The sequence below is a fragment of the Lampris incognitus genome, unplaced genomic scaffold (genome assembly GCF_029633865.1).
Source record: "Lampris incognitus isolate fLamInc1 unplaced genomic scaffold, fLamInc1.hap2 H_1, whole genome shotgun sequence".
Classification (NCBI taxonomy): Eukaryota; Metazoa; Chordata; class Actinopteri; order Lampriformes; family Lampridae; genus Lampris; species Lampris incognitus.
Window position 1 is genome coordinate 1,591,430 of NW_026611076.1, and position 25,697 is coordinate 1,617,126.

General features: G+C 43.5%; 1 protein-coding gene across 1 annotated transcript; it reads right to left on the minus strand.

The window, feature by feature from the left end:
- Positions 1-257: 257 nt before the first annotated feature.
- On the minus strand, positions 258-20,064 carry LOC130131960 (carboxypeptidase O-like). Its single transcript, XM_056301684.1, has 9 exons — positions 20,000-20,064; positions 15,023-15,062; positions 14,827-14,928; positions 7,990-8,094; positions 7,476-7,592; positions 5,017-5,107; positions 4,714-4,916; positions 1,827-1,911; positions 258-1,427 (listed from the first exon to the last, which is right to left on the minus strand). Exons 1-9 carry the CDS (start codon positions 20,062-20,064, stop codon positions 1,162-1,164), a joined length of 1,074 nt encoding a protein of 357 aa, XP_056157659.1. The 3' UTR covers positions 258-1,161.
- Positions 20,065-25,697: the final 5,633 nt, after the last annotated feature.

Consider the following 25,697-nt stretch of genomic DNA (forward strand, 5'->3'; position numbering starts at 1 on the left):
AGGTTCTATTGTTTTATAGAATTACAGGTGGTTCAAGAGAAGAACAGAAATAAAGCATGAATCCAATAGTAGGCTCATGTGTTTCTGTCGCGCCGGGAGCAGGACGCGAGGGCCCAAATGCAGACCGCAAGGACAGGCTGGGCTTGAACAAAGCTTTAATAAGGCAACCGAACATACATTACAGGAACAGTAGCGACAGACAGCAAGAAAGGCTCGGGGCAAGGCATGAAGCATGAACCAAGAGTCAGCACGTGTTTGCGACGATCCGACAAAGCGCCAGAGCAACCAGTGGGAACATACAACTTGCTGGAGAGCCAGTCCGGGAATGGAGTACAAGCGAGCAGGGCAGAGCAGGGCAGGAACAGGCTCGCCAATCAGGGAATGGGGAACAAGTGAGTAAAGCAGGGGCAGTCAGGTAAATGGCAATCATGGGGCAATCAGAGGCAGCAACCGAAATGGCAAGCCAATCAGGTAATGGGGAACACATCTGACCCAGACCACACAACCATGACAGTTTTAACATTTATGCAACGGCTGATTTGCAACTATAAACTTATTCGAAATAACGCCAAACCTCTGTTACCATAAGTAAATACTGAAGCAATTTTTAAAACGTTCTATTTGCAAATTACTAAACATACTCTTTTCTTCCTTTCTTTAACTTCGGTTTATTGCAGCTGTCAACGGTAGCTGTCATTTAGAGAAAATTCAAATCATCGTCAGCCACTCACATTTGGCATACAGTACATCCATGGAATATCAAAATCACTCAGTTTAAAGTAAATGTTGCTTTGAATCTCTGATGGTCTCGTCTTCAGGGGCAGGTAATCCAACCTGCTGAACTGAGTCATGAATCACATGGTAACACAATGTCAAAACAATATTCTATAGCATTGCTCTTTTTCAAAAATAAAAGTAAACTGTTAATTACAGCTTTTACAGGACTGTAGCTCTTGCCTTGAATAAGAAATAAAATTGCAATATTTGATGTTGCTGTTGTTGAATCAACAGGGGTTATATTTATATTAGATATTTCAACATCCAGGCTATGCAAAAGTCGGCCTTCAGCTGATGGACAGGTAGGTGGGACTGCATCCAGCTGCAGGACAGGTGACGTAGAAATGCTACCTGGGTTCATTTTTCCCGTGCAGTTTTTCCATCTTAACAAAGACTATTGCTGGTGACATACACTGCAAACAGCCATGTCCACATGGTTGCTCTGGCTACATCTGCAGCACTGCTGAAGGTCTTGTCATGGACATAGCTTACAATGTGCATGGCTCCGGCATAGGCCTCCTCACAGGCTGGCTGGATCTGCGACTCGGGTAGCAAAAAGCCATATTGTCCCTTATCTCTAAGCTCAAAGGTGAAGGAGAAGGGGATTCCAATCAATCGAGCCCAGTCTCGAGAGGATCCAGAATTGGCGTCTAGAGAGATAAAGGTTGTGACCACATGTTACATTCATGGTATTCAACCCATATCCCAAGTGGCTTAGAACAGATTCAGCAGCAGCAGCAGAAATTTAAGTTCCTTGATCCACAGTACACAAATCTTGTAGTTATAAAATGCAAAGGTTGATGCAAAGGAGGATCTGTCTTTGTTCTATCTTGTAATGTGCGGGCCAAGTAGCAGTCAGCCTGCCAGTGGCTGTGGATGCCAACTCAGTGTGTCAGGGGTCAATGTGTTGGTCACGTGCTTTGAGTTTAAGTGTGGTCGAAGATATATTGGCATGTTTTGCCTTCTGCCAAACAGCTTCTGTAAACACATTTGGGGGGAATGAGTGCACACTTATCAAGAGGAAAACTTGCAGCGGTGTTTGTACTTACACAACACATTTGGTGATGTCCCTACAGTGTACTCCATCCCATGGACATTCTTAATGGCGTTTGCAGCAGCCAACCCAACCTCCATCTAGGGAGCAAGGCCAAGGCATATTAGCTTTGTGTGTGTGTGTGTGTGTGTGTGTGTGTGTGTGTGTGTGTGTGTGTGTGTGTGTGTGTGTGTGTGTGTGTGTGTGTGTGTGTGTGTGTGTGTGTGTGTGTGTGTGTGTGTGTGACAGAGACCAAGGCTAATCTTGCACTGGGCCTGTCAGCCTAAACTGTTTTGTGCACAGATATGACTGTATGATCAAGGAGTCCTAAGGGGTGTGGTGATTGATCACCTCTGAAAACTTCGAACTCTGCTAGTATCCAAAGGAATTGAATCAAGTGCAACTGGACTTGGTATATATCCGTGAAGACGTTTCACCTCTCATCCAAGAGGCTTCATCAGTTCGTGCCTTTCTGACTAGACCAAGCGAGTCTTACTGGCTGGTGAAACTCAGATATTTATCCTCTTTGGAGTCGTTATCAGAGCTATTGATGTCCATGGCTCTTTGTGCCTTTGTGAAAACTGCAACACGTTCCAAAAAGACTAACCGGGTGAGCGATGAGGAGAAAAGGAACAGAAGGAATAGCACAGTCATCCAGTATGTTTCTGGGGTCTCCGGGAAACTCAGGAGAATTTCTAACAAACACCGCATCCCGGTATACTTCAAACCCAGCAACACACTCTGACAAAGACTGGTTCATCCCAAGGACTGTGTACCACACACCCGGAAAAGCAATCTGGTGTATGCTGTACAATGCATTGAGGATTGCACTGACCTATACATAGGAGAAACCATACAACCACTACACAAACGGATGGCCCAACACAGAAGGCCAAACTCCTCAGGACAAGACTCAGCAGTCTATTTACACCTAAAGGAGAAGACACACTCTTTCGAGGACAGCAACGTACACATTTTGGACAGGGAAGATAGATGGTTTGAAAGAAGGGTGAAGGAAGCCATTTATGCGAAACTTGAAAAACCATCCCTCAACAGAGGAGGAGGTCTGCGACACCACCTGTCTCCCCTTACAATGCCGTCCTATCATCTCTACCCAGGAGACTCAAGAAGCCTAGCCTCCAAGAACAACAGTCGGTCACTAACGGCTCCAATGACTCTCATGACCACTAAATGGAGAACTAACGAAGTTGAAACTAACACCCCCAATGACCATCGCTGCTTAACATCGGATCACAAAGAGCCATGCACATCAATAGCTCTGATAACGACGGGCGTTGCTAAACATCGGAACACAAAGAGCCATGGACATCAATAGCTCTGATAACGACTCCAAAGAGGATAAATATCTGAGTTTCATCACCAGCCAGTCAGACTGGCTTGGTCTAGTCAGAAAGGCACGAACTGAGGAAGCCTCTTGGATGAGAGGCGAAACGTCTTCATACCAAGTCCAGTTGCACTTGATTCAATTCCTTTGGATAACCATGACCTGGATGAATGAGAACATTCACAGCCACTCTTCTAGTAATGACTTGATAACCAGCTGGCATCAGAAGAGTCGTACAGTTACACCGCGTTTGAGGTCACTGTACATTTTGCAGTTAGTAGAGAGAATTACAAGGAGTCAGGAATATAAAGCAAGTCACATGTCTGGTGCAGGTACTGCATGTCTGCATGGTGAATGAACACATTAATTTATCAGATCACAGGTATGAGATACTGTAATAACACTATAGGGTTGTGTATTGAGGAGAATCTGGCGATTTGATACGTATCACGACACAGGGTTATGATTCAATATATAGCAATATATTGTGATGCTGTAAGAAAGGTGATATATTGTGGTTTCATATGCCTGTGTTCTTTGTGCTTATGCTACGTCCTGTCTCAGTTTATGTTGTTGGGTTGGAGTGGAAGAGTCAAATGGCTGAAGATAGATTACAACACTGCTGTCTAGCGGTCGTGGGGTTATACACAACACACAGTGTTTGTCACGAACCTTTACATGCAAACAATTATAATCGATATAGTGGTTTTGCGAATCGATACAGTATCACAAAAGATAATATCGCGATACTTGAGTGTGTCGATATTTTCTTACACCCCTAAATGAACTACACAATTTCAAGCCCAGTTTCCACTGTAGTATGCAAAATATTTTGTGCACTCATCTCTAGCACACACTGATATCTACAATGCAGACATCAGTTGCTGTATGACGTGCTTGCCTGACAAAGACCTTCACTGGGATATTTGATCACCCAACACATTGTGTGTATGCTCACCTGAGCCCCACTGCACAACACTCTGCATTGCAGTCATAAAAAACCAGGCATTATAATTTGCAAAAGTAATGGCTGGTTTGAAACATGACAGTTAGCTATGCTATATCAGCTTTTTTTGTGGATTTCCCCCCCTTTTTCGCTCCAATCATATCTGACCAATTACCCCGCTCTTCCGAGCCGTCCTGGTCAGCTGCTCCACCCCCTCTGCCGATCCGGCTGCAGACTACCACAAGTCTCCTCCAATACATGCGGAGTCGCCAGCCGCGTCTTTTCACCTGACAGTGAGGAGTTTCACCAGGGGGACATAGCGCGTGGGAGGATCACGCTATTCCCCCCAGTCGAACAGGCGCCCCGACCGACCAGAGGAGGCGGTAGTGCAGCGACCAGGACACATCCCCACATCCGTCTTCCCACCCGAAGACACGGCCAATTGTGTCTGTAGGGACGCCCGACCAAGCCGGAGGTAACACGGGGATTCGAACCGGCGATTCTCGTGTTGGTAGCAAAGGAATAGACCACTACGCTGCCCGGACGCCCTGCTTTAGGCAAATTTTTGGGTAAGAAAAGTGGATAAATGTTTTTGCATCCAGTTGTGCACACCAGCTCATCCAAGTTAGGGGCAAGGACGTTGGGGTGTCCATAGGGAAGTAGGAGCAGCTGTCCATAGGAGTGGATAGTGAGGAAGAGAATGAAGTCGTCCTTCATCTTGCCCACAAAGTCCGCCACAGCTCGGGCTTCCGGCTCAGACAGAGGGTGTCGACCACAGTACACTTCCGAGCAGCAGTTTAACGATATGCCAACCGCTGCGGAGACAGCCCAGAGATCCGTGAGACAACTGACCGTATCATGTGGACTTAGACACCATCAACTGCGTTTAAGGTGGAGGAACCAAACAACACTGACATCCCCAGTTTGCATCGAAGTTGCGGTTGAGGTCGGTGCCGCTGCAGGCACAGCCTTCTGGTCCCGGTGACCTGGACTTCCTCCACAGTCTCTACAGCGGCCCGAAAAGACAACATGTTTCGTATTAAGTGAGATATTACGTCATAGAAGTGAGACGATACAATGTGCCAAACATTTTGAATCTGTACCTTATATGGAATTAATCTGTATCTATGTGCAATTGATATGTTATTATACGCAATTAATATGTATATTATATGCAATTTATATGCAATTTAATATGTATATCATATGCAATCAATATGTATATTATATGCAATTAATATGTATTTTAAATGCAATTGATATACATGTATATACATGTAATATATATATATATATATCGCATATGCAATTGATATGTATATTATATGCAATTCATCTGTATTTATATGCAATTAATATGTATATCATATGCAATTAATCTGTATGTATATGCAATTAATATGTATATCATATGCACTTAATATGTATTTTATATGCAATTAATCTGTATTTTATATGCAATTCATCTGTATTTATATGCGATGAGGTTGTAGCTACAATCAAAACCTAACAATCTTTTAGCGGGAGGGGCTTAGGTTTCAGCGTTTTCCTGGTTTTGCTTTTTTTCTAAACACAAAGTTAGTTATTCACTGTACTTATGAGGGTATGTTTATTAACTGTACTTATGGGGTGTATGTTTATTAACTGTACTTATGGGGTGTATGTTTATTAGCTGTACTTATGGGGGGTATGTTTATGAACTGTACTTATGAGAGGTATGTTTATGAACTGTACTTATGGGGGTATGTTTATTAACTGTACTTATGGGGTGTGTGTTTATTAACTGTACTTATGGGGGTATGTTTATTAACTGTACTTATGGAGGGTATGTTTATTACCTGTACTTATGGGGGTATGTTTATTAACTGTACTTATGGGGTGTATGTTTATTAACTGTACTTATGGGGGTATATTTATTAACTGTACTTATGGAGGGTATGTTTATTACCTGTACTTATGGGGGGTATGTTTATTAACTGTACTTATGGGGTGTATGTTTATTAACTGTACTTATGGGGGGGTATGTTTATGAACTGTACTTATGGGGGTATGTTTATTAACTGTACTTATGGGGTGTATGTTTATTACCTGTACGTATGGGGGGTATGTTTATTAGCTGTACTTATGGAGGGTATGTTTATTAGCTGTACTTATGGAGGGTTGTTTATTACCTGTACTTATGGGGGGTTTGTTTATTAACTGTACTTATGGGGGTATGTTTATTAACTGTACTTATGGGGTGTATGTTTATTAGCTGTACTTATGGGGTGTATGTTTATTAACTGTACTTATGGGGGTATGTTTATTACCTGTACGTATGGGGGGTATGTTTATTACCGGTACTTATGGGGTGTATGTTTATTACCTGTACTTATGGGGGTATGTTTATTAGCTGTACGTATGGGGGTATGTTTATTAGCTGTACTTATGGGGGGGTATGTTTATGAACTGTACTTATGGGGGGTATGTTTATTAACTGTACTTATGGAGGGTATGTTTATTACCTGTACTTATGGGGTGTATGTTTATTAACTGTGCTTATGGGGGTATGTTTATTACCTGTACTTATGGGGGTATGTTTATTACCTGTACTTATGGAGGGTTGTTTATTACCTGTACTTATGGGGGTATGTTTATTACCTGTACTTATGGGGGTATGTTTATTACCTGTACTTATGGAGGGTTGTTTATTACCTGTACTTATGGGGGTATGTTTATTAACTGTACTTATGGGGTGTATGTTTATTAACTGTACTTATGGGGGGTATGTTTATTAACTGTACTTATGGGGGTATGTTTATTAACTGTAGTTATGGAGGGTATGTTTATTACCTGTACTTATGGGGGGTATGTTTATTAACTGTACTTATGGGGTGTATGTTTATTAGCTGTACTTATGGGGTGTATGTTTATTAACTGTACTTATGGGGGGTATGTTTATTACCTGTACTTATGGGGGGTATGATTATTAACTGTACTTATGGGGGGTATGTTTATTAACTGTACTTATCGGGGTATGTTTATTAACTGTACTTATGGGGGGTATGTTTATTAACTGTACTTATGGGGGTATGTTTATTACCTGTACTTATGGGGGGTTTGTTTATTAACTGTACTTATGGGGGGTATGTTTATTAACTATAGTTATGGGGGGTTGTTTATGAACTGTACTTATGGGGGGGGTTGTTTATGAACTGTACTTGTGGGGGGTATGTTTATGAACTGCACTTATGGGGGGGTTGTTTATTAACTGTACTTGTGGGGGGTATGTTTATGGGGTCTAACATCTTTCTTTAGACACTCCGTGTGAAGTTTAGCCGCCTCCTGAGCTACACTGATCAAGGGGTTGGGGGAAGCAGGGGGTTCATACTGACTGTGTCGTTCTTCCAGGTGTACACGTAGCCATCCACGTTCAGCACCGGGGTCACGTACAAGTCCACGTTCTTCAGAAGCTCCTGTACTGCGCTGTCCGTCTGGTATGTCTGCAGGACCTGAGTCACAATAACCATTAAAAAAAGAATATAACCAGATAATCTATCTATCTATCTATCTATCTATCTATCTATCTATCTATCTATCTATCTATGTTCTCACTCTGCAGACAAGCCATCACCCCACTCTCTCTCTCTCTCTCTCTCTCTCTCTCTCTCTCTCTCTCTCTCTCTCTCTCTCTCTCTCTCTCTCTCTCTCTCTCTCTCTCTCTCTCTCTCTCTCTCTCTCTCTCTCTCTCACACACACACACACACACACACACACGCTTTCTCACGCACTCTCTCTCACACATACATACGCTCTCACTCTCTCCCTCCCTCTCCCTCTCTCTCTCTCTCTCACACACACACACACACACACACACTCACACACACACGCGCACATACACACACTTACCTGTTGAACAAAGTATTGACAGAAGGCAGGAGAGATCCACTCCCTGGCATGGATGCCACAGTCCATCCACACCGCTTTCTTCCTGACTTCACCTTTCAAGCCAATCTGGAAGATATGAAGGAAGGAGAGTCTCATCCCTGCTGGGGAAATGAAGGAGAGTCTCATCCCTGCTGGAGAAATGAAGGAGAGTGTAATCTTGCTGGAGAAATGAAGAAGAGTCTCATCCCTGCTGGAGAAATGAAGGAGAGTGTAATCTTGCTGGAGAAATAAAGAAGAGTCTCATCCCTGCTGGAGAAATGAAGGAGAGTGTAATCTTGCTGGAGAAATGAAGGAGAGTCTCATCCCTGCTGGAGAAATGAAGGAGAGTGTAATCTTGCTGGAGAAATGAAGAAGATTCTAATCCCTGCTGGAGAAATGAAGGAGAGTGTAATCTTGCTGGAGAAATGAGGGAGAGTATCATCCCTGCTGGGGAAATGAAGGAGAGTCTCATCCCTGCTGGATAAATGAAGGAGAGTGTAATCTTGCTGGATAAATGAAGGAGAGTGTAATCTTGCTGGAGAAATGAAGGAGAGTCTCATCCCTGCTGGAGAAATGAAAGAGAGTCTCATCCCTGCTGGATAAATGAAGGAGAGTGTAATCTTGCTGGAGAAATGAAGAAGAGTCTACTCCCTGCTGAGGAAATGAAGGAGAGTCTAATTCCTGCTGGAGATATGAAGGAGAGTCTCATCCCTGCTGGAAAAATGGAGAATCTCATCCCTGCTGGAGAAATGAGGGAGAGCGTTATCCCTGCTGGAGAAATGAAGGTGTTGAATGTAGTACTTTTCCAATAGACATCGCCAATAGATGGCACTGTTGCACTGCCCTACAGTATTCCACCTCTTCTTCTACTCTAGAGTTCCAGTTCGTGCGCACTGTGTGTATCGTGCTGTTGACGCTGTGTGTGTAGCTCACGCTACAAGCTAATAAAAAGCTCTGCAAATAACAATAGGTTAAGGGCCCAGAACATCGCTGAAAGCTGTTGTACACGGTTGTGTGGAGTAAACAGTATTGTGGGAATTCACAATGGAGGATAAGCTGTTTATTGACAGGCTGAACGGACCAGAGAACTGGGCAACATGGAAGTTTCAAATGGAACACTTGCTAAAGGCTAAAGGACTATGGGGTATGTTAATGGAGACTGAAACACTAGCTGCAGATGCTAATGCAACAGCACAAGCTGAGTTCACTAGAAGGAGAGAGAAAGCATTCTCTATGTTGGTGCTGAATGTAAGTACACCCCAGTTGTATCTGATAACGAGCTGCCAGACTCCCAAAGAGGCGTGGACCACGCTGAAAGCCCATTTTGGGAGAGATACTTTGGCAAATAAACTGTTCCTGAAGAAAAGATATTTCCGATGTGAAATGAAGGAAGGAGATGCCTTAACTGATCATTTGAAACAAATGAAGGAGCTAACTGATCAGCTAGCAGCCATAGGATCTGTGATTGAAGAGGAAAATCAAATTGTAACACTGTTGGGCAGTTTGCCACCAAGCTATGCTACGATTGTCACTGCACTAGAAACAAAGATTGACAACCTGACACTGAAGTTTGTTCAGCAAGCATTAATAAATGAAGAGCAAAAGCGAGTGAATGCTAATGATTCAAGTGGTGCTCCGTCAGGTGGTGCATCAGCCATGTCATCACAATTTAGAGGAAATGTGCAGGATGGCTCCAAGTCAGTGGGAGCAGCAGACAAAAGCACGTGGAGATGTTATAAATGTGGGAAAGAAGGTCACATAAAGCGGGACTGTCCAAGCTTGAAAAATAAAACAAAAAAGAAAATTCACAAGGCCAAAAACATGACCTGTGAGGATGAGGAAGATTCCTCTGAAAGTGTTTTTGTAGTCACAGAGGCTAGCACTGACAGACCAAGACAGGTTGAATGGATAATTGATTCTGGAGAATCAAAAGAACATGACTTGTGATAAAGAAATTCTCCAAGAATATCAGCAATTCTCAAAAGCACAGTCGGTGAAACTAGGTGACGGCAGGGTGGTTGACGCTCTAGGAATTGGAAATGTCAACATGAAAATGACTTTCAAATCAAGTGATGTAAAAAATGCCACAATGTATGTTGTACTGTATGTTCCAAAGCTGTCTGGGAATTTGTTCTCAGTGGGAGCTGCTACCAAAAAAGGGAATACAGTGCAGTTCAAAAAGTCTCGCTGCTACCTACGTGGAAAAGATGGAACACTAAAAGGAATGGGAACACAAAGAGTTGATGGACTGTATCAGCTAGACATTGAAGGAAGTGAATCTATCTATCACAGTGCATCAGTAGCTGCCAGCCTGTGGCACCAGCACCTTGGTCACACTACCAAGCTGAAGGAGCTAAAAAAATCTGGTAAATGGAGTGGACTTCTCCGCAGAGAAAGAGATTCCTTTTTGTGAAGGATGTGTGGAAGGCAAGTTGGCTAAAAAGCCATTCAAGTCGATTGGAGGAACAAGTTGGCTAAAAAGCCATTCAAGTCGATTGGAGGAATCCGTTCCAAATGCAAGATGCAGCTAATTCATAGTGATGTCTGTGGTCCCATGCAGACTGAGTCGATAAGTGGAGCAAAATACTTTGTGACTTTCATTGATGACTATTCAAGATGCTGCAAGGTATACTTCATGAAACAGAAGAATGAGGTACTAGATAAGTTCAAGGAATTTGAGAGAACATTCTCAAATGAGTGTGGCCTGAACGTTGCAAGGCTGAAAACTGACAATGGTGGTGAGTACACCTCAAAGGAGTTTCAAGAATATTTGAAGGCTCAAGGCATCCACCATGAAATGACTGTACCTCACACACCACAGCAAAATGGCGTTGCAGAAAGAAAAAATAGGACGTTGGTCGAAGCAGCTAGAAGCATGCTGTCTCATGCAAAGTTGCTGAAGATGTTCTGAGCAGAGGCTATAGCCACAGCAGCTTACATACAGAACAGGCTGCCCACAGCTGTTCTGAAGGAAGAGACACCCTATGAGAGATGGTGTGGAAAGAAACCTAACATGAGTCACATGAAGGTGTTTGGCTGTATTGCTTATGCACATGTCCCAGATGAAGAGAGACGGAAACTGGACAAAAAGGCTATAAAGCTTCGTTTTGTGGGATATGCAAACAATGCCAAGGGCTATCGCCTGTACGATGAAGAGAAGAGGAGGATTCTAATCCGTCGTGATGTAATCTTTGATGAATCAAACTTCGACTAGAAGCAGGAAGTGAAAGTACCCTGTTCAGAGAACGAGATAAACATGAAAACAGATGACAGTGAAACACAAGATGATGCAGTCACTGCTGATAGCAGCACTGTCAGAACAAGCGGCAGAACCAGAAATGCGCCAAGGAGATATGGATATGATGAGTTCGCTGATATAATGACTGTTGATCATCATGCCAATATGTGTCATGTGACAGAGCCAATCACACTAAAAGAAGCATTGGAGAGTCCTAATGCAAAAGAATGGCAGGAGGCGGCTGACTTGGAATATGAGTCGCTGCTGGAAAATGAGATTTGGGACTTGGTGGATTTACCAAGAGAAAGAAAAGCAGTAGGATCGAGATGGGTGTTCAGAGTCAAGCATCATAGTGATGGAAGAGTGGAACGATACAAGTGTAGGCTTGTTGCCAAGGGCTACTCTCAGTTGTATGGTGCTGACTACGATGAAACCTTTTCACCAGTTGTACGCTTCAGCTCTGTTCGTACATTACTGTCCTTTGCTATTCAAAACAATCTACATGTACACCAGATGGATGTTGTAACTGCATTCCTTAATGGAGACCTGGAAGAGGAAATCTACATGCAGCAACCAGAGGGCTACATAAAACCAGGACAGGAGCACCTGGTGTGTAAACTGAAAAAATCAATCTATGGACTGAAACAGTCTCCTCGCTGCTGGAGCAAGGCCTTCACAGAGTTCATGATGGAAATTGGATTCAAACAGAGCACATCAGACCCCTGTGTGTTTGTGAGATTAAGACAAGAGCTTGAGATACTTGCGGTTTATGTTGATGATCTCATCCTGATAACAGAGTCAACTGAAAGCATGAACGGGCTAAAAGTGGCTCTCAAGGAGCACTACAAGATGAAGGACATGGGTGAGCTGTCCTATATACTGGGCATCTCTGTGATTCACGATAAAGAAAAGAACTGTGTCATTCTTCATCAGAAGCAATACATTGAAGCCGTACTTCAGAAATATGGAATGGACAATGCAAATCCTGTAGCAACTCCTGCTGATGCCAACGTCAAGTTGAGGAAGAGTGATGGTGTCAGTAAGCCAGTGGACCAACATGCCTATCAGTCAATGGTAGGAAGTCTGCTGTATGCTGCAATGGTTACAAGACCAGGCATAGCTCAAGCAGTGAGTGCTGTGTCAAAGTTCAACGCAAATCCAGATGCTTCACATCTGACTGCTGTGAAGAGGATACTTCGTTACTTGAAAGGGACAGTGAACTTTGCTCTCAAGTATGAGCAGTCAGCCTCTGGAGCTTTGATTGGATTCTCAGATGCAGATTGGGCTGGAGATAAGGATGATCGCTGCTCAACAACAGGCAACATCTTTCTACTGAGTGGAGGAGCGGTGAGCTGGCTCAGCAAGAAACAACCAACAGTTGCACTTTCAACAGCAGAAGCCGAGTACATGGCACTCAGTCAAGCCGCTCAGGAAGGAATCTGGCTGAGATGATTACTTAGTGATCTCGGAGTGGAGTCTATGTCCACAGTGATCCTGGAAGACAACCAAGGAGCCATCGCAATCGCAAAGAACCCTGTGAACCACTCCAGGACCAAACACATAGACATTCGCTATCACTACATCCGTGAATGTGTGCAGAATGGACAAATAGAACTGCAATATTGTCCAACAAATGATATGAAAGCGGATATATTGACCAAGCCACTGACCAAACAAAAGTTTGAGTATCTCAGGGGAGAAATTGGACTTTTCGCTGTTTAATTAAAGTGGTTATATGTGCTTGACAGGTGTACGCTGAACGCTGCCTGATCAAAGCAAGTCTGAAAAATGTGATTCTTGAATCTGAAATGTGAAAAAGAGTTCCAGATAAAAACAGTGTAAACAACAGTATTTGAAAAAGGGAGATTTTTTGTTGTTGTTTAAAGTTTGATGACATTATTTTTGTGAAGGAGAGCACGGCTCTGTAATATTATTTAAAGGGACTTAATGTTATTGAAAAAGTAAGTGGGAGTGTTGAATGTAGTACTTTTCCAATAGACATCGCCAATAGATGGCACTGTTGCACTGCTCTACAGTATACCACCTCTTCTTCTACTCTAGAGTTCCGGTTCGTGCGCACTGTGTGTATCATGCTGTTGACGCTGTGTGTGTAGCTCACGCTACAAGCTAATAAAAAGCTTTGCAAATAACAATAGAAGGAGAGTATCATCCCTGCTGGAGAAATGAAGGAGAGTGTAATATTGCTGGAGAAATGAAGGAGAGTATCATCCCTGCTGGGGAAATGAAGGCGAGTCTCATCCCTGCTGGGGAAATGAAGGAGAGTATCATCCCTGCTGGGGAAATGAAGGAGAGTGTAATATTGCTGGAGGAATGAAGGAGAGTCTTATCCCTGCTGGGGAAATGAAGGCGAGTCTCATCCCTGCTGGGGAAATGAAGGAGAGTATCATCCCTGCTGGGGAAATGAAGGAGAGTGTAATCTTGCTGGAGAAATGAAGGAGAGTGTCATCCCTGCTGGGGAAATGAAGGCGAGTCTCATCCCTGCTGGAGAAATGAAGGAGAGTCTTATCATGCTGGAGGAATGAGGTTGACTCTCATCTTGTAGGAGAAATGAAGGAGAGTCTTATCATGCTGGAGAAATGAGGGAGAGTCTCATCTTGTAGAAGAAATGAAGGAGAGTCTCATCTTGTAGGAGAAATTAAGGAGAGTCTCATCTTGTAGGAGAAATGATGGAGAGTCTCATCGCTGCTGGAGAAATGAGGGAGAGATCTTGTAGGAGAAATGAAGGAGAGTGTCATCTTGATGGAGAACTTTTGCTCCCTACGTTTCTCCATTTCCATCACCAGTAGTTCACTTTGTAACGACACGTTTGCATTTCACCGGAGTCCTATCTAGTCCAGTTCATCATGTGCAGAATCTAGTTGACTAACAGAACACATTTTCACCATGTGGACATAATAGCTCACGTCTTCTCACATCCATACGTTATCTCATTCAACACATGTGCATTTATGATGTCATGCTGGCTTGTTAACACATCATGATAGCATGCTGGCTTCTTAACAGAAAGGAGTAATTTCACTATTAATTATAATTAATTTATAATGGCATGCTGGCTTGTTAACGCAAAGAAATATTTTTTATTAATTATAATTAATTGTAATTAATTTAAGATGGCATGCTGGCTTATTGACACAAAGGAGTAATGATGGTATGTTGGCTTGTTAACACAAAGGAGTAATTTTATTATTAATTATAATTAATTATAATTAATGTATGATGGTATGCTGGTTTGTGAACACAAAGGAGTAATTTTATAATTAATTACAATTAATTTATGATGGAATGCTGGCTCGTTAACCCAAAGGAGTAAGGTCTGCGCACTGAAATGTTCCCAAAACTAATTTATTGGTGGAAAGGTTTCCTTCAGTCAGCTGTTCCTCAGGCCTGACGGCTGGACACGCTGCTGCTGAATAAATTCGTTTTGGGAGCATGGCAGTGTGTAGACCTTACTCCTTTGTTCTAAGTGTTGCCTTGCACCTTCATAATGTTTTCTGGACGTGTGCAGCCTTGGTTCCTCATGCTGGTTTATTGGGAAATGAGCTGTGGGAAAGACGGGTTACCTTTAGCAAACTTATGGCTCTGTTCTCGTAGGTCTTTCCGTACTCAAGCAGGGACACAACATCAGGGTTTTCCTTAAACATTTTGTTCATCCAGGAGGTGATCTGTGGATGGGAGCATGATATGTAGGTATGTGTGTGCATCTGCACCTGTATGTTGAGTTGATATGGTGTGTCGGGGAGGGGGGGGGGTTCTCACCTCCGTGATGGGGTGATATTTGTAGTAATCGTGCTCTGCTCTGTTTCACACATGTACCAAACAAACACATTACACATAGCGGACAAGCATTGATTTGTTTTCAGCACGCGGCACCTTTGTTTCTGTCCTCACAGAACAGGGTTTGTAGCGCCGCATTATGTAATAACGCCGCATTATGTAATAATGTAATAAATGTTCACATCATTATGTAATAACGCCACATTTCGTAATAATTTGCCGCATTTTGTAATAAAATTCTTGAACGCAATATGTAATAAAGTTTGCCGCATTTTGTAATAAGTTGTTACATATTGTACCGGTTATTACAAAATGCGGATGTTACACTTTTTTATGAAGAAAATGTATTAATTTGGTGCATTATGTAATAAACCACCAAAATGTATGTCTTGATTTGAAAAAAACATAACGTCAGAACAACATTGATTTTAAGCATTCTAGCATGACTCAACTAAGAATTAATTTTTCTAGTAAGATGTTTCATTAGTCAAAACTTATTCAAATATAACTGTTTATTATAATCATAGAGAATGTGTTTGAATGTTCAGAGACAAAAACTGCACTACATGCGTGTTACAGACACAAACATTATCAGTGCACTGAAATGCCAGGAGACATACGCACATCTGCATTATGTTATGCATATATACGTGATAGAAAGCAGACAAAAGACAGAAACAAATATGGAATAGAAAAAACTTTATTCCAGTTCCATTTGTGTTAATGCAACATATATGTCATTTTCTATAGTGGTTAACAATAGTATAAACTGACTAAAAACAGCCTAAACAATCTTTCAAATCAAAATGAGATATTTCTAATCACGTTATTAAAATAAAAAAGAAGGCTAGCCGCACTTGCCGATTAACAAAAAGATTTGCAATATTTCCAATATACATGAAATTTACTTACGACTTGAAAAAAACATCTTCTCTAGTAGCAACAGTAGAAATACCTTTTCCTCCAACATAAACTTCTCTTAAAACAACCATCACTTAGTAAGATTAAAGATAAACAGTCAGAAAATTATTGAACTAGGTACAACAGACACATACTGTTCAAGGTTAAATGTGATCTGTCACATTTGGAAGTTCCTCCTATCATTCTTTCCTTTATTCATTCACTATTTACATCATATCTCTCCTTCCTTCCCATACTATGTTTTCCAAAAAATGTCCTTGATTTTGAAATGTCCACAGCTTGTGTGCCTCAACAAGACCCAGGCCCTCATCCACTTGCTATTTTTTCCAAATAGCTCCTTTAATCTCGCTGAGAGACCACTCCCACGTCCAGCTGATTTATATAGCTTCATAATACTAATGACACTGTCACTGTCATGTTCCAACTGAAGGCTTTCAGCTAAAGATTCCCTGATGTAGATTTGAGGAAGAAATCGTGATGCAAGGTCTTGCAAAAGTTTAGAAACCCTGTTGAATACACCGAGCTTTGACATGTCAGCATGTAGTGTCAACTGAATAACATATGCCAGCAATTCTGTCGGGCAGGTTGGGCATGTCACAATTTCCATCATCATATAGAAGGGCATCATCATGGGGTATATCCAGGGAATCATTATGGTGTTCATCCAGAGCACAGCCATCTGGTTCATCCGTGAAATGGTGATGGTTTTCAACAAACGTAGCATCATGGCATTCATTCAGGGCATCATCATGGAGAACATCTGGTTCATCATCTTCTTGGTTTGATCCATTCTCATATCTTTGACATGTCCTTTCCCTCTCAGCTTCCACAATATGCTCAATGAATGAAGACACTGACCCCTCCAGACTGAGATAATGTGCTCCATGCTCCTCTGCAATATGTCCAAGGACCAGCAATGGCAAGCTTTCTGAGTATGTGTTAGACTGAGATATAATAGAAGAGGCATCAGTTCCCAGTGTGGAGGTAATGAGAAATTGGACATTGAAAATCTCAGCTGCCCTTTGTAGTGTGATGTGATCTCCGTAGGTCCCAAATTGTGACATGCTATCCAAGTATACATCCAAGTCATTTCCATCAACATAGTGAGACAAAGGTGTTCCATTTATGGTAAATGGATTAGAGCTGAGATCTTGAACTATTTCATCCCTTAGGGTTGCTGCTGATCTGAATATTCCTAATGAAGCGAGCTGATCAGCTATGGCACTAAACTGGCAATTTCCATCGAGTGCTGGGTCAAACCGTACACTCACGTCTAAGGAGTTATAGTCCCTCAGTCTGTCTTCATGTGTGTATGTCATCAAAAGTGGATGCAAAGTTAGAACTGACTTCGAAGATTTAGAGCGCTTTTTTCTCGTTGCCGTGCTGTACTGGTCACATCAGAAACAAAGAACCATTTTCTTGCACTTTAGCATCACCAGGAATCTTGGACTGAACTTTGTATTTTGAAAGCTTTATGTTACGTTTCATGATCCTACCAGGCAACACGCGATACCGTTTTGAAACTCGATGGGCACCATCTTTCACTCTCACCAAAACAGCTTCACTGACATGATAAAAAGATGGAGGATTTTGTTTAGATGCATGCCGGATCATCCGTTTACTGCAATGCTCAGTGGCTTTCTTTGCCATTTGTCTTTGTCTTCGTTTTTCCTCAAATCTGAGCCGCTGTTTCAGGGAGGGTAAATTACTTTGTGGATCATTGGTGGATTGTTCACCAATGACACTGGATGGAGAACCTGCCAGGGGATGCATCACCGTGTTACTTTTTCTCCCATAGTATACTTGAAATGGAGACATCCAACTTAAAACTTCCTTTGGGTCTTCATTTAGCACTCGGGAATATGACGGCAAATGTTTAACCCAGTTAACCCCTTTCCTCTGACAATTCACAAGGTCATACATGATCTTTTTCCTCAGCACTCTGTGGGTCCTCTCTACCTTTCCTTGGCTTTGGGGATGGTACGGTGAACTCTCAATTATTCTCACTTGCATTGATTCCATCAGCCTTCGCACAGCTCCTTTAAACTCTCTGCCTTGATCATGCTGCAAAACTTGAGGTGGGCCATGTTCAGTGTAGATATCATAAAGATGTCTTGCAATCTCTGAGCTGTCTTTACTTTTTAATGGTTTAAGCCATGTGTATCGACTAAAGACATCAATCACAGTGAGGATGTATCGATATGTGAAATGGCCATGCTTGATGTTCCACTTTCCCATATCAAGGAGGTCAATCTGATGCCGATCCTGTACTTCCTTGGCCCTGATGGGCCTCGGAATGGGTTTATTTCCAAATCTAGCCTTGTGGAGTTGGTAGCGTCTGGAGCAGTCCAGTGTTTTTTGAACCTTTCTTTCACTAATGCCAGAGTGTTGCTCATTTAGTCGCTTATTCAGCTTCCTCGCACCTGATCCCTTTGTGTCATCCAGACCTTTTTTTACAATGCCACCAACTGCAGACTTCATAGCTACTGGCTTCCCGGCACATAGCAAGGTCTCTCCATCCTCGCTCAGAGAGTAGAGATTCCTATTTCTCCACAGCCTCACCAGAGCACTTTGTTGCACTCTTGTACGTGCATTGACAGGAACATTGAACTCTCCCTTTAGTTCCTTCACAATGACTTCATAGACATCTTTAGTCATTGATTGTTGTTGTCCATATCCCATGCAGACAACCCAAAGGGTACAGGCCACAATTATGCTGAACTGTAGAGCTGTCAAAAATATTTTGTTTAATTGAATATATCACGTTGTTGTATTATGTTATAACGGTAACTTACAGTAGTTTGCTGTTATTAATTAATCTGTAATTTCAGAAACTTTCTAAAACCAATCTAGCATCTGCTAGTTTAGCTTATCATTGCTAATCAGATCATGGTTACTAACTTAAAAGTTTGGGCTTTAATCTGTTAGCATTTCATATTAGTTGCAAATCAATCAACATACATTTCTGAGAGATTCTCTGAATCTGAAATCTGATATTTGTTCATACCTTTCATCGTGTTGCCTTTCAAATATTTTCCATCTTAAGTGGTCAGAGGGCATGGCAAAACTGAAGCTAAAGTGTTTGGATCTCCCCCTGGTGGCTGGCTTTAGTACACGCACACATGCTATCACCACTATGTTGTGAACCAAACCAAAAAATAATGTATAATGCTAGTCCAGTTAGAGAATTTTAATTTTTCCTAATTGTTATACATATTATGAATGCAGATGAAGGACAATAATTTTGATGGTTTATTAAATTAATTAAACTGCATTATTTTTTCTGTTTCATATTTGTTTTTATCTTTTGTCTGCTTTCTAATCACATAATATTTGTTTAACATAATGCAGATGTGTGTATGTCTCCTGACATTTCAGTGCACTGATAATGTTGGTGTCTGTAACACGCATTTAGTGCAGTTTTTGTCTCTGAACATTCAAACACATTCTCTATGATTATAATAAACAGTTATATTTGAATAAGTTTTGACTAATGAAACATCTTACTAGTTTGTAAAATTAATTCTTAGTTGAGTCATGCTAGAATGCTTAAAATCAATGTTGTTCTGACGATATGTTTTTTTCAAATTAAGACATACATTTTGGTGGTTTATTACATAATGCACCAAATTATTACATTTTCTTCATACAAAATTGTAACATCCGCATTTTGTAATAACCGGTGCAATAAGTAACAACTTATTACAAAATGCGGCAAACTTTATTACATTTTGCGTTCAAGAATTGTATTACAAAATGCGGCAAGTTATTACGAAATGTGGCATTATTACATAATGATGTGAAAATGTATTACATTATTACATAATGCGGCGTTATTACATAATGCGGCGCTACAGGGTTTTTTCAAACGAAGCGTCACTGTCTAAATAAACTCTCTCGTTTAAACAGAACATTCAGGAACATCATCTCTACATGTACATCAGATGAGCACAAACATTTTGATGTGTTCGTTTCACTAAACATTCTACGGTTTCAGAAAACTGCCAACCAATATATGACACAAATGCATCAACTCACTTTTCCACGGCCGCCGGTTCAGCCAGAGAGAGCACCAGAAGAGCCAAGCCGCCAAACGCCAGCATAGTACCAAGTTTATCCAATGGCTTCTGAAGCAAACGTTGTACGACTGTCACATCTGATAGACACGCATCTCCGGCTGGAATACACCCTACTGACACAACTCTGCTGTGGAAGATCCCAATATCAGCTTAGTTAAAGATTGTCAGGAGTTTACAACAGTTGGGTTCGGCAACAAAAAGGGATTGGTTGAAACGGGTTTTACACGTGATGTTATATGGCATAACATAAATGTCCCAGAAGGTTGAATCAGTTCATCTGGACACAGTGTGACCTCTTCAGTCTCAACTGACTGCAGGTATCCGACCCTTATAAACAATACAGTGACATAACGACCCTAACCAACGACCAGTTCATTATACCCGGGGGCGAACCCGGGTATCCCGCACCACAGGCGACTAAAGGGTCCAACCCCTTAGCCAAGGACTAGCGAGTCTCATCATCCGTGGTCGTTACACCCCCGTTTTTAAGGAAGCGCGTCCCCGCGCCTCAGCATATTAACTCTCTCACGCTTCTGGGCGCACGCGTTTCCGACGGCCTCACGGTCTCACCATCCTACTTCTGACACCAATGTAGCGAATTCAGGGGCAAGGGCTAGCGAGTCTAGTTATCTGAGTTATCTGTGGTCGTACATGACCGTGATCATTAAATAGAGTTACCATGGCCGTGTGTACATAACATGTACTGCACATAAGTGTGTTTTTCACTGGTACTCTGACCCTTATCACTGACCACCTTTTTCAGCTAGCTAGCTGACAGTAACCACCACTGTAGCCTAGGAGTTACCCCTTCCAAATAATGCCATGTCAAACAAACAGAAAAATTGATGCATTTGAAAAGATAACATTTGTGTTGCTGAAAAACAATGAATAGTTGGCCTCAGAAGAAAGTGAAAATAACAAGCCTACTGTAAACTACAAAAGATTCACTGGCCGGTCGGCCCATTTAGCCGAGCGGTCAGCGATGTCGCCTTGTGGTGCAGTGCACTTAGGATCGAATTCCGCAACGGGCATTGATTGATTGAGCTACGGTACATTGGTGGCAGCGGTGGGATACGGAAGTGTCCGGAACCGTGCAGATCCTCATGAGTCTCTTCGGAGCGCGGAATGACACAGCGCGAGGGCGCGCTTCCAGGAGTAAGTGACTAATGTAAACTACAAAAGACTCACTGGGGGGTCAGCCCCTTTAGCCGAACGGTCAGCGATGTCGCCTTGTGCAGCAGTGCAGCGCGGATCGAATCTCGCAGCGGGAACTGATCGAGCTATGTTATACTAATTCTGAAACTGTCGTTGCCCCGTCAACGCCAACCCTTTGGTTAGCAGTTGACAGAAGAAGAATTTAAGAGATTGGAATGTGCTACAAAAAAAAAGAAAAAGTACCATATGGCAAAAACATTTCAGATGTGTAAAGTTTCACAGATTGGCTGAAACAAAACGATATTCAAGTGAACCCGGAACATATTGAAAAAATTGAGTTGGGCGTGGTGTTGCAACAGTTTTGCGGTTCTATCCACAATGCAAATGGTAAGCTAATAGTAAGCTAAAGGTAAGCTAGCTAATAGTAAGCTAGCCTTACGGCCGTCTGCACTACAGCGGTTCGCAGTCAGCCTTTGAAGGATGCTTGCACTGATAGTGTAACCGAGCAAATTTCCGCCCGCTGCAGGATTCGACAGGAGTTGTACTCAGGGCCGCTGCTAGCCATTTGGGTGCCCTATGCGTAATTGCTTTGTGGTGCCTCCCCCGCCGTGTGGTGGTGCACAAACTACCAGCCACACCCCCACCCCCAAGGAAAAAAAAAACACACCACATATTTGTATAAATATTTGTATTGGTAAGAAAATATGGCACAGACATATTTGAAAGTGAAATCTTATTCAGGAAATACGAACAAAAAATATATGTAATTATCAATGTTGCAACTGTGGTTAAAACTAAATAAATATAAATAAATACAAATAAGAAAAACAGAGCTGTTCAAGTATTCACACAAAACAGAAGAAAAGTTACACAACTTCACAAACACTGCAAAAGATAGTATGTATTGCACTAGAACAGGCATTTCCAGCAGTTGCAGGAAGCGCTTCACAAACTTTGTAAAGTCAGTATATACTGCACTATAGAACAGTTAAGACAACAACAATAACAACAACAATAACAACAACACACACTCACACACAAGTGCAACCTTCTTCATTAACATAAACCAAATAACTATATTTTAATTATCAATGTTGCAACTTTTGATAAAATTAAATGAATATAAATACAAATAAGAAAACAGAACTATACAATTAGTCACACAAAACATAAGTTACAAAGCTTCCAAAAACACTAAAAGACAGTAGGCCTATATATTGCACTACAGAATAGGCGTTTTCAGCAGTTGCAGGAAGCTCTACAGACGCACGCGTCTGCATTTCCTAGCTGCAAAATCGTTAATTAAGTCATCATATGACAGCTTCTGAGCGAGTTCTGCATTGATGCTGATGACAGCAAGACCGCTTATACGCTCCTGTCCCATTGATGAACGCAGGTATGTTTTAATGAGCTTAAGTTTTGAAAACTTCGCTCAGCAGAGGCATCTGTAACTGGGAGGGGTAATGCGATGCGTGGAGCAATCCAGAGATTTGGAGAGACCTCCTGAAGTTGGTTGTCATGAAGAAATGTGAGCATCTTGTTATGGTTTGTAGAACGAACCCAATAGCGACAACACAAGACAAAGTAAAGCACCAACCTGGCAGGACTCGTAGAGGAGAGCCGGCCGGGCCTGGACAGAAGGGGAAGGCGCTTCAGGCGGAACTTGAGAATAGCTTCTTAAAAATGGGAAAACGTAAACTGCTCCCTTAATCCGAAAAGGAAAAAACGTAAACTGCTCCTTTAAAGTCCGAAAGGGAAAAAACGTAAACTGCTCCTTTAAAGTCCGAAAGGGAAAAAAACGTAAACTGCTCCTTTAAAGTCCGAAAGGGAAAAGACACAAACTGCTCCTTTAAAGTCCGAAAGGGGAAAAAACACAAACTGCTCCTTTAAGGTAGAAGTCCAACCGAGTAATAAGATCCACAGTGAGAGAGGAGAAATTAGAATATCAAAAACTTGATCTCAACTAGAAAATCACGATGGGAAAATCCAATGGGGAAAACACAAAGAGAGTTCTTCTCCGAGCAAGCTCTCAAGGAGAACTGACACAAGGGAATAGTCAAACAAGCAAAAACACGGAGAATACTACAATCTGTACTCCACCGGGAGACACAGAAATGTCACAAAACTCGAGACGAAGAATTTACTCACGGGACTGTTCAGGACGAACTCGCGACGAGTTCTGGAAAGCAAACAAACTTATACTAGAGTGGTTAACGAGTAGATAGGCTGCAGGTGTTTCAGACGCGCCCTTCCCCCGCTCTCATTGCTGGTTGCCAGGTTGGTCAACAGACCGAGCCCTAACAGTACCCCCCCCCCTCTACGGGAGCCACCAGGCGACCTGCCAGGCTTGTCAGGGTGACGGCGATAGAACTCAGCGAGCAGACCAGGGTCCATGATGAGCTGGCGGGATACCCAGCTTCGTTCCTCCACCCCATAGCCCTCCCAGTCAACCAAATACTGGAACCCCCGTCCCCTGCGTCGGACGTCCATCAGCCGACGGACCTTCCACTGTGGATGCCCATCCACAATCTCAGGGGGAGGCGGAGCTGGGGCCGGAGGCATAAGGGGGCTCTCGGAGACAGGCTTTACTCGGGACACATGAAAAACCGGATGGGTCTTCATGGAGGCCGGGAGCTTAAGACGCACAACTGCAGGACTGGGTACTCCCTGGATCTCGAAGGGTCCAACGAACCGGGGATTCAGCTTCTTGGCAGAGGACTGAAGGGGGAGATCCTTGGTGGACAGCCAGACTCTCTGTCCGGGTTGGTAAGCTGGTGCTGTGGATCGGCGACGGTTAGCTCCTCGTCTGGCACGTTCCGTAGCACGGAGCAGCGCAGCCCTGGTGATCTCCCAGACACGACGACAGCGGTCCAGATGAGTCTGCACGGAGGGAACCTCCACTTCGGACTCCTGTGCAGAGAAGACGGGCGGCTGGTAACCCAGGGATGCCTCAAAGGGCGAGAGGCCGATGGCGGAACTGACCAAGGAGTTGACCGCATACTCGACCCAGGGGAGAAACTGACTCCAGGAGGTTGGCTTCTTGGCAGCGACGCAACGGAGAGCAGATTCCACACTCTGGTTCATCCTCTCAGTCTGTCCGTTAGTCTGCGGATGATATCCCGACGAAAGGCTGACCGAGGCGCCCAACCCCTTGCAGAAAGCACGCCACACACGGGAAACAAACTGGGGCCCTCTGTCTGACAAAATGTCCTTGGGAAGTCCATGCAAACGGAAGACGTGGCTCATCAGGAGGTCAGCGGTTTCTGAAGCAGAAGGAAGCTTAGGCAAAGCCACCAGGTGAACACCCTTGCTGAAGCGATCCACCACCGTCAGGATCACTGTGTTGCCCTGAGACGGAGGAAGTCCAGAGACAAAATCCAACGCCACATGGGACCAGGGCCGACTGGGAATAGGAAGGGGCTGCAGCAGACCAGCCGGTGCCTGGTGAGAGGCCTTGCTGCGGGCACAGATGGTGCAGGCCATGACGAACTCCTTGACGTCCCTCCTCATAGTGGGCCACCAGAACCGTCGAGCTATGAAAGTGAAAGTGCGGTGGACTCCAGGGTGGCAAGCGAGCTGACTGGTGTGGCCCCATTTGAGGACCCGAGACCTCACTGAGTCCGGAACAAACAGTCGGCGAGGCGGCACGTTGCTCGGGGCTGGACTGGAGCGCAAGGCGCGCTTGACCACCGTTTCAAGGCCCCAGGTCACCACGCCAACGACCTTGGTCTCAGGGAGGACGGGACTTGGCTCCACCGTTACAGGTTCCTTAAGGTGTTGACGAGACAGAGCATCTGCCTTGGTGTTGCGGGAGCCAGGACGATAAGTCAGTGTGAAGTCGAACCGACTGAGGAAACTGGCCCACCGTGCCTGCCGACCATTGAGACGTTTGGTTGCCCGAATGAACGTCAGGTTCTTATGATCAGTCCAGATGGTAAATGGATGCTCTGCCCCCTCCAGCCAATGGCGCCATTCCTCAAGTGCAGCCACTACAGCGAGAAGCTCCCGATTACCAACATCGTAGTTCTCCTCGGCGGGAAGGAACCGGCGGGAGAAGAACGCGCAAGGATGAACCTTCTGGTCGGCCTCTGATCGTTGGGAGAGCACAGCCCCCAATCCGGTGTCCGAAGCGTCCACCTCAACTATGAACTGCCTCTTGGGATCGGGATGGAGTAGGACGGGGGCACTGGTGAACCTCTCCTTGAGCGACAGAAATGCAGAGCGAGCAGCTGGGGACCAGACGAACGGCTGAGAGGGGGAGGTTAGACGGGTGAGGGGTTCTGCTACAGAGCTGTAGTTTCGGACGAACCTCCTGTAAAAGTTTGCGAACCCGAGGAAGCTCTGCAGTTCCTTACGTGACTTAGGATCCGGCCATTCCACCACCGCTTTGATCTTGCGAGGATCAGCTCGAGTCTTGCCTCCCTCCACGATAAAACCTAAGTAGTCCACTGACTCAGAATGGAACAGGCATTTCTCAGCCTTGACGAACAGCCGGTTACGAA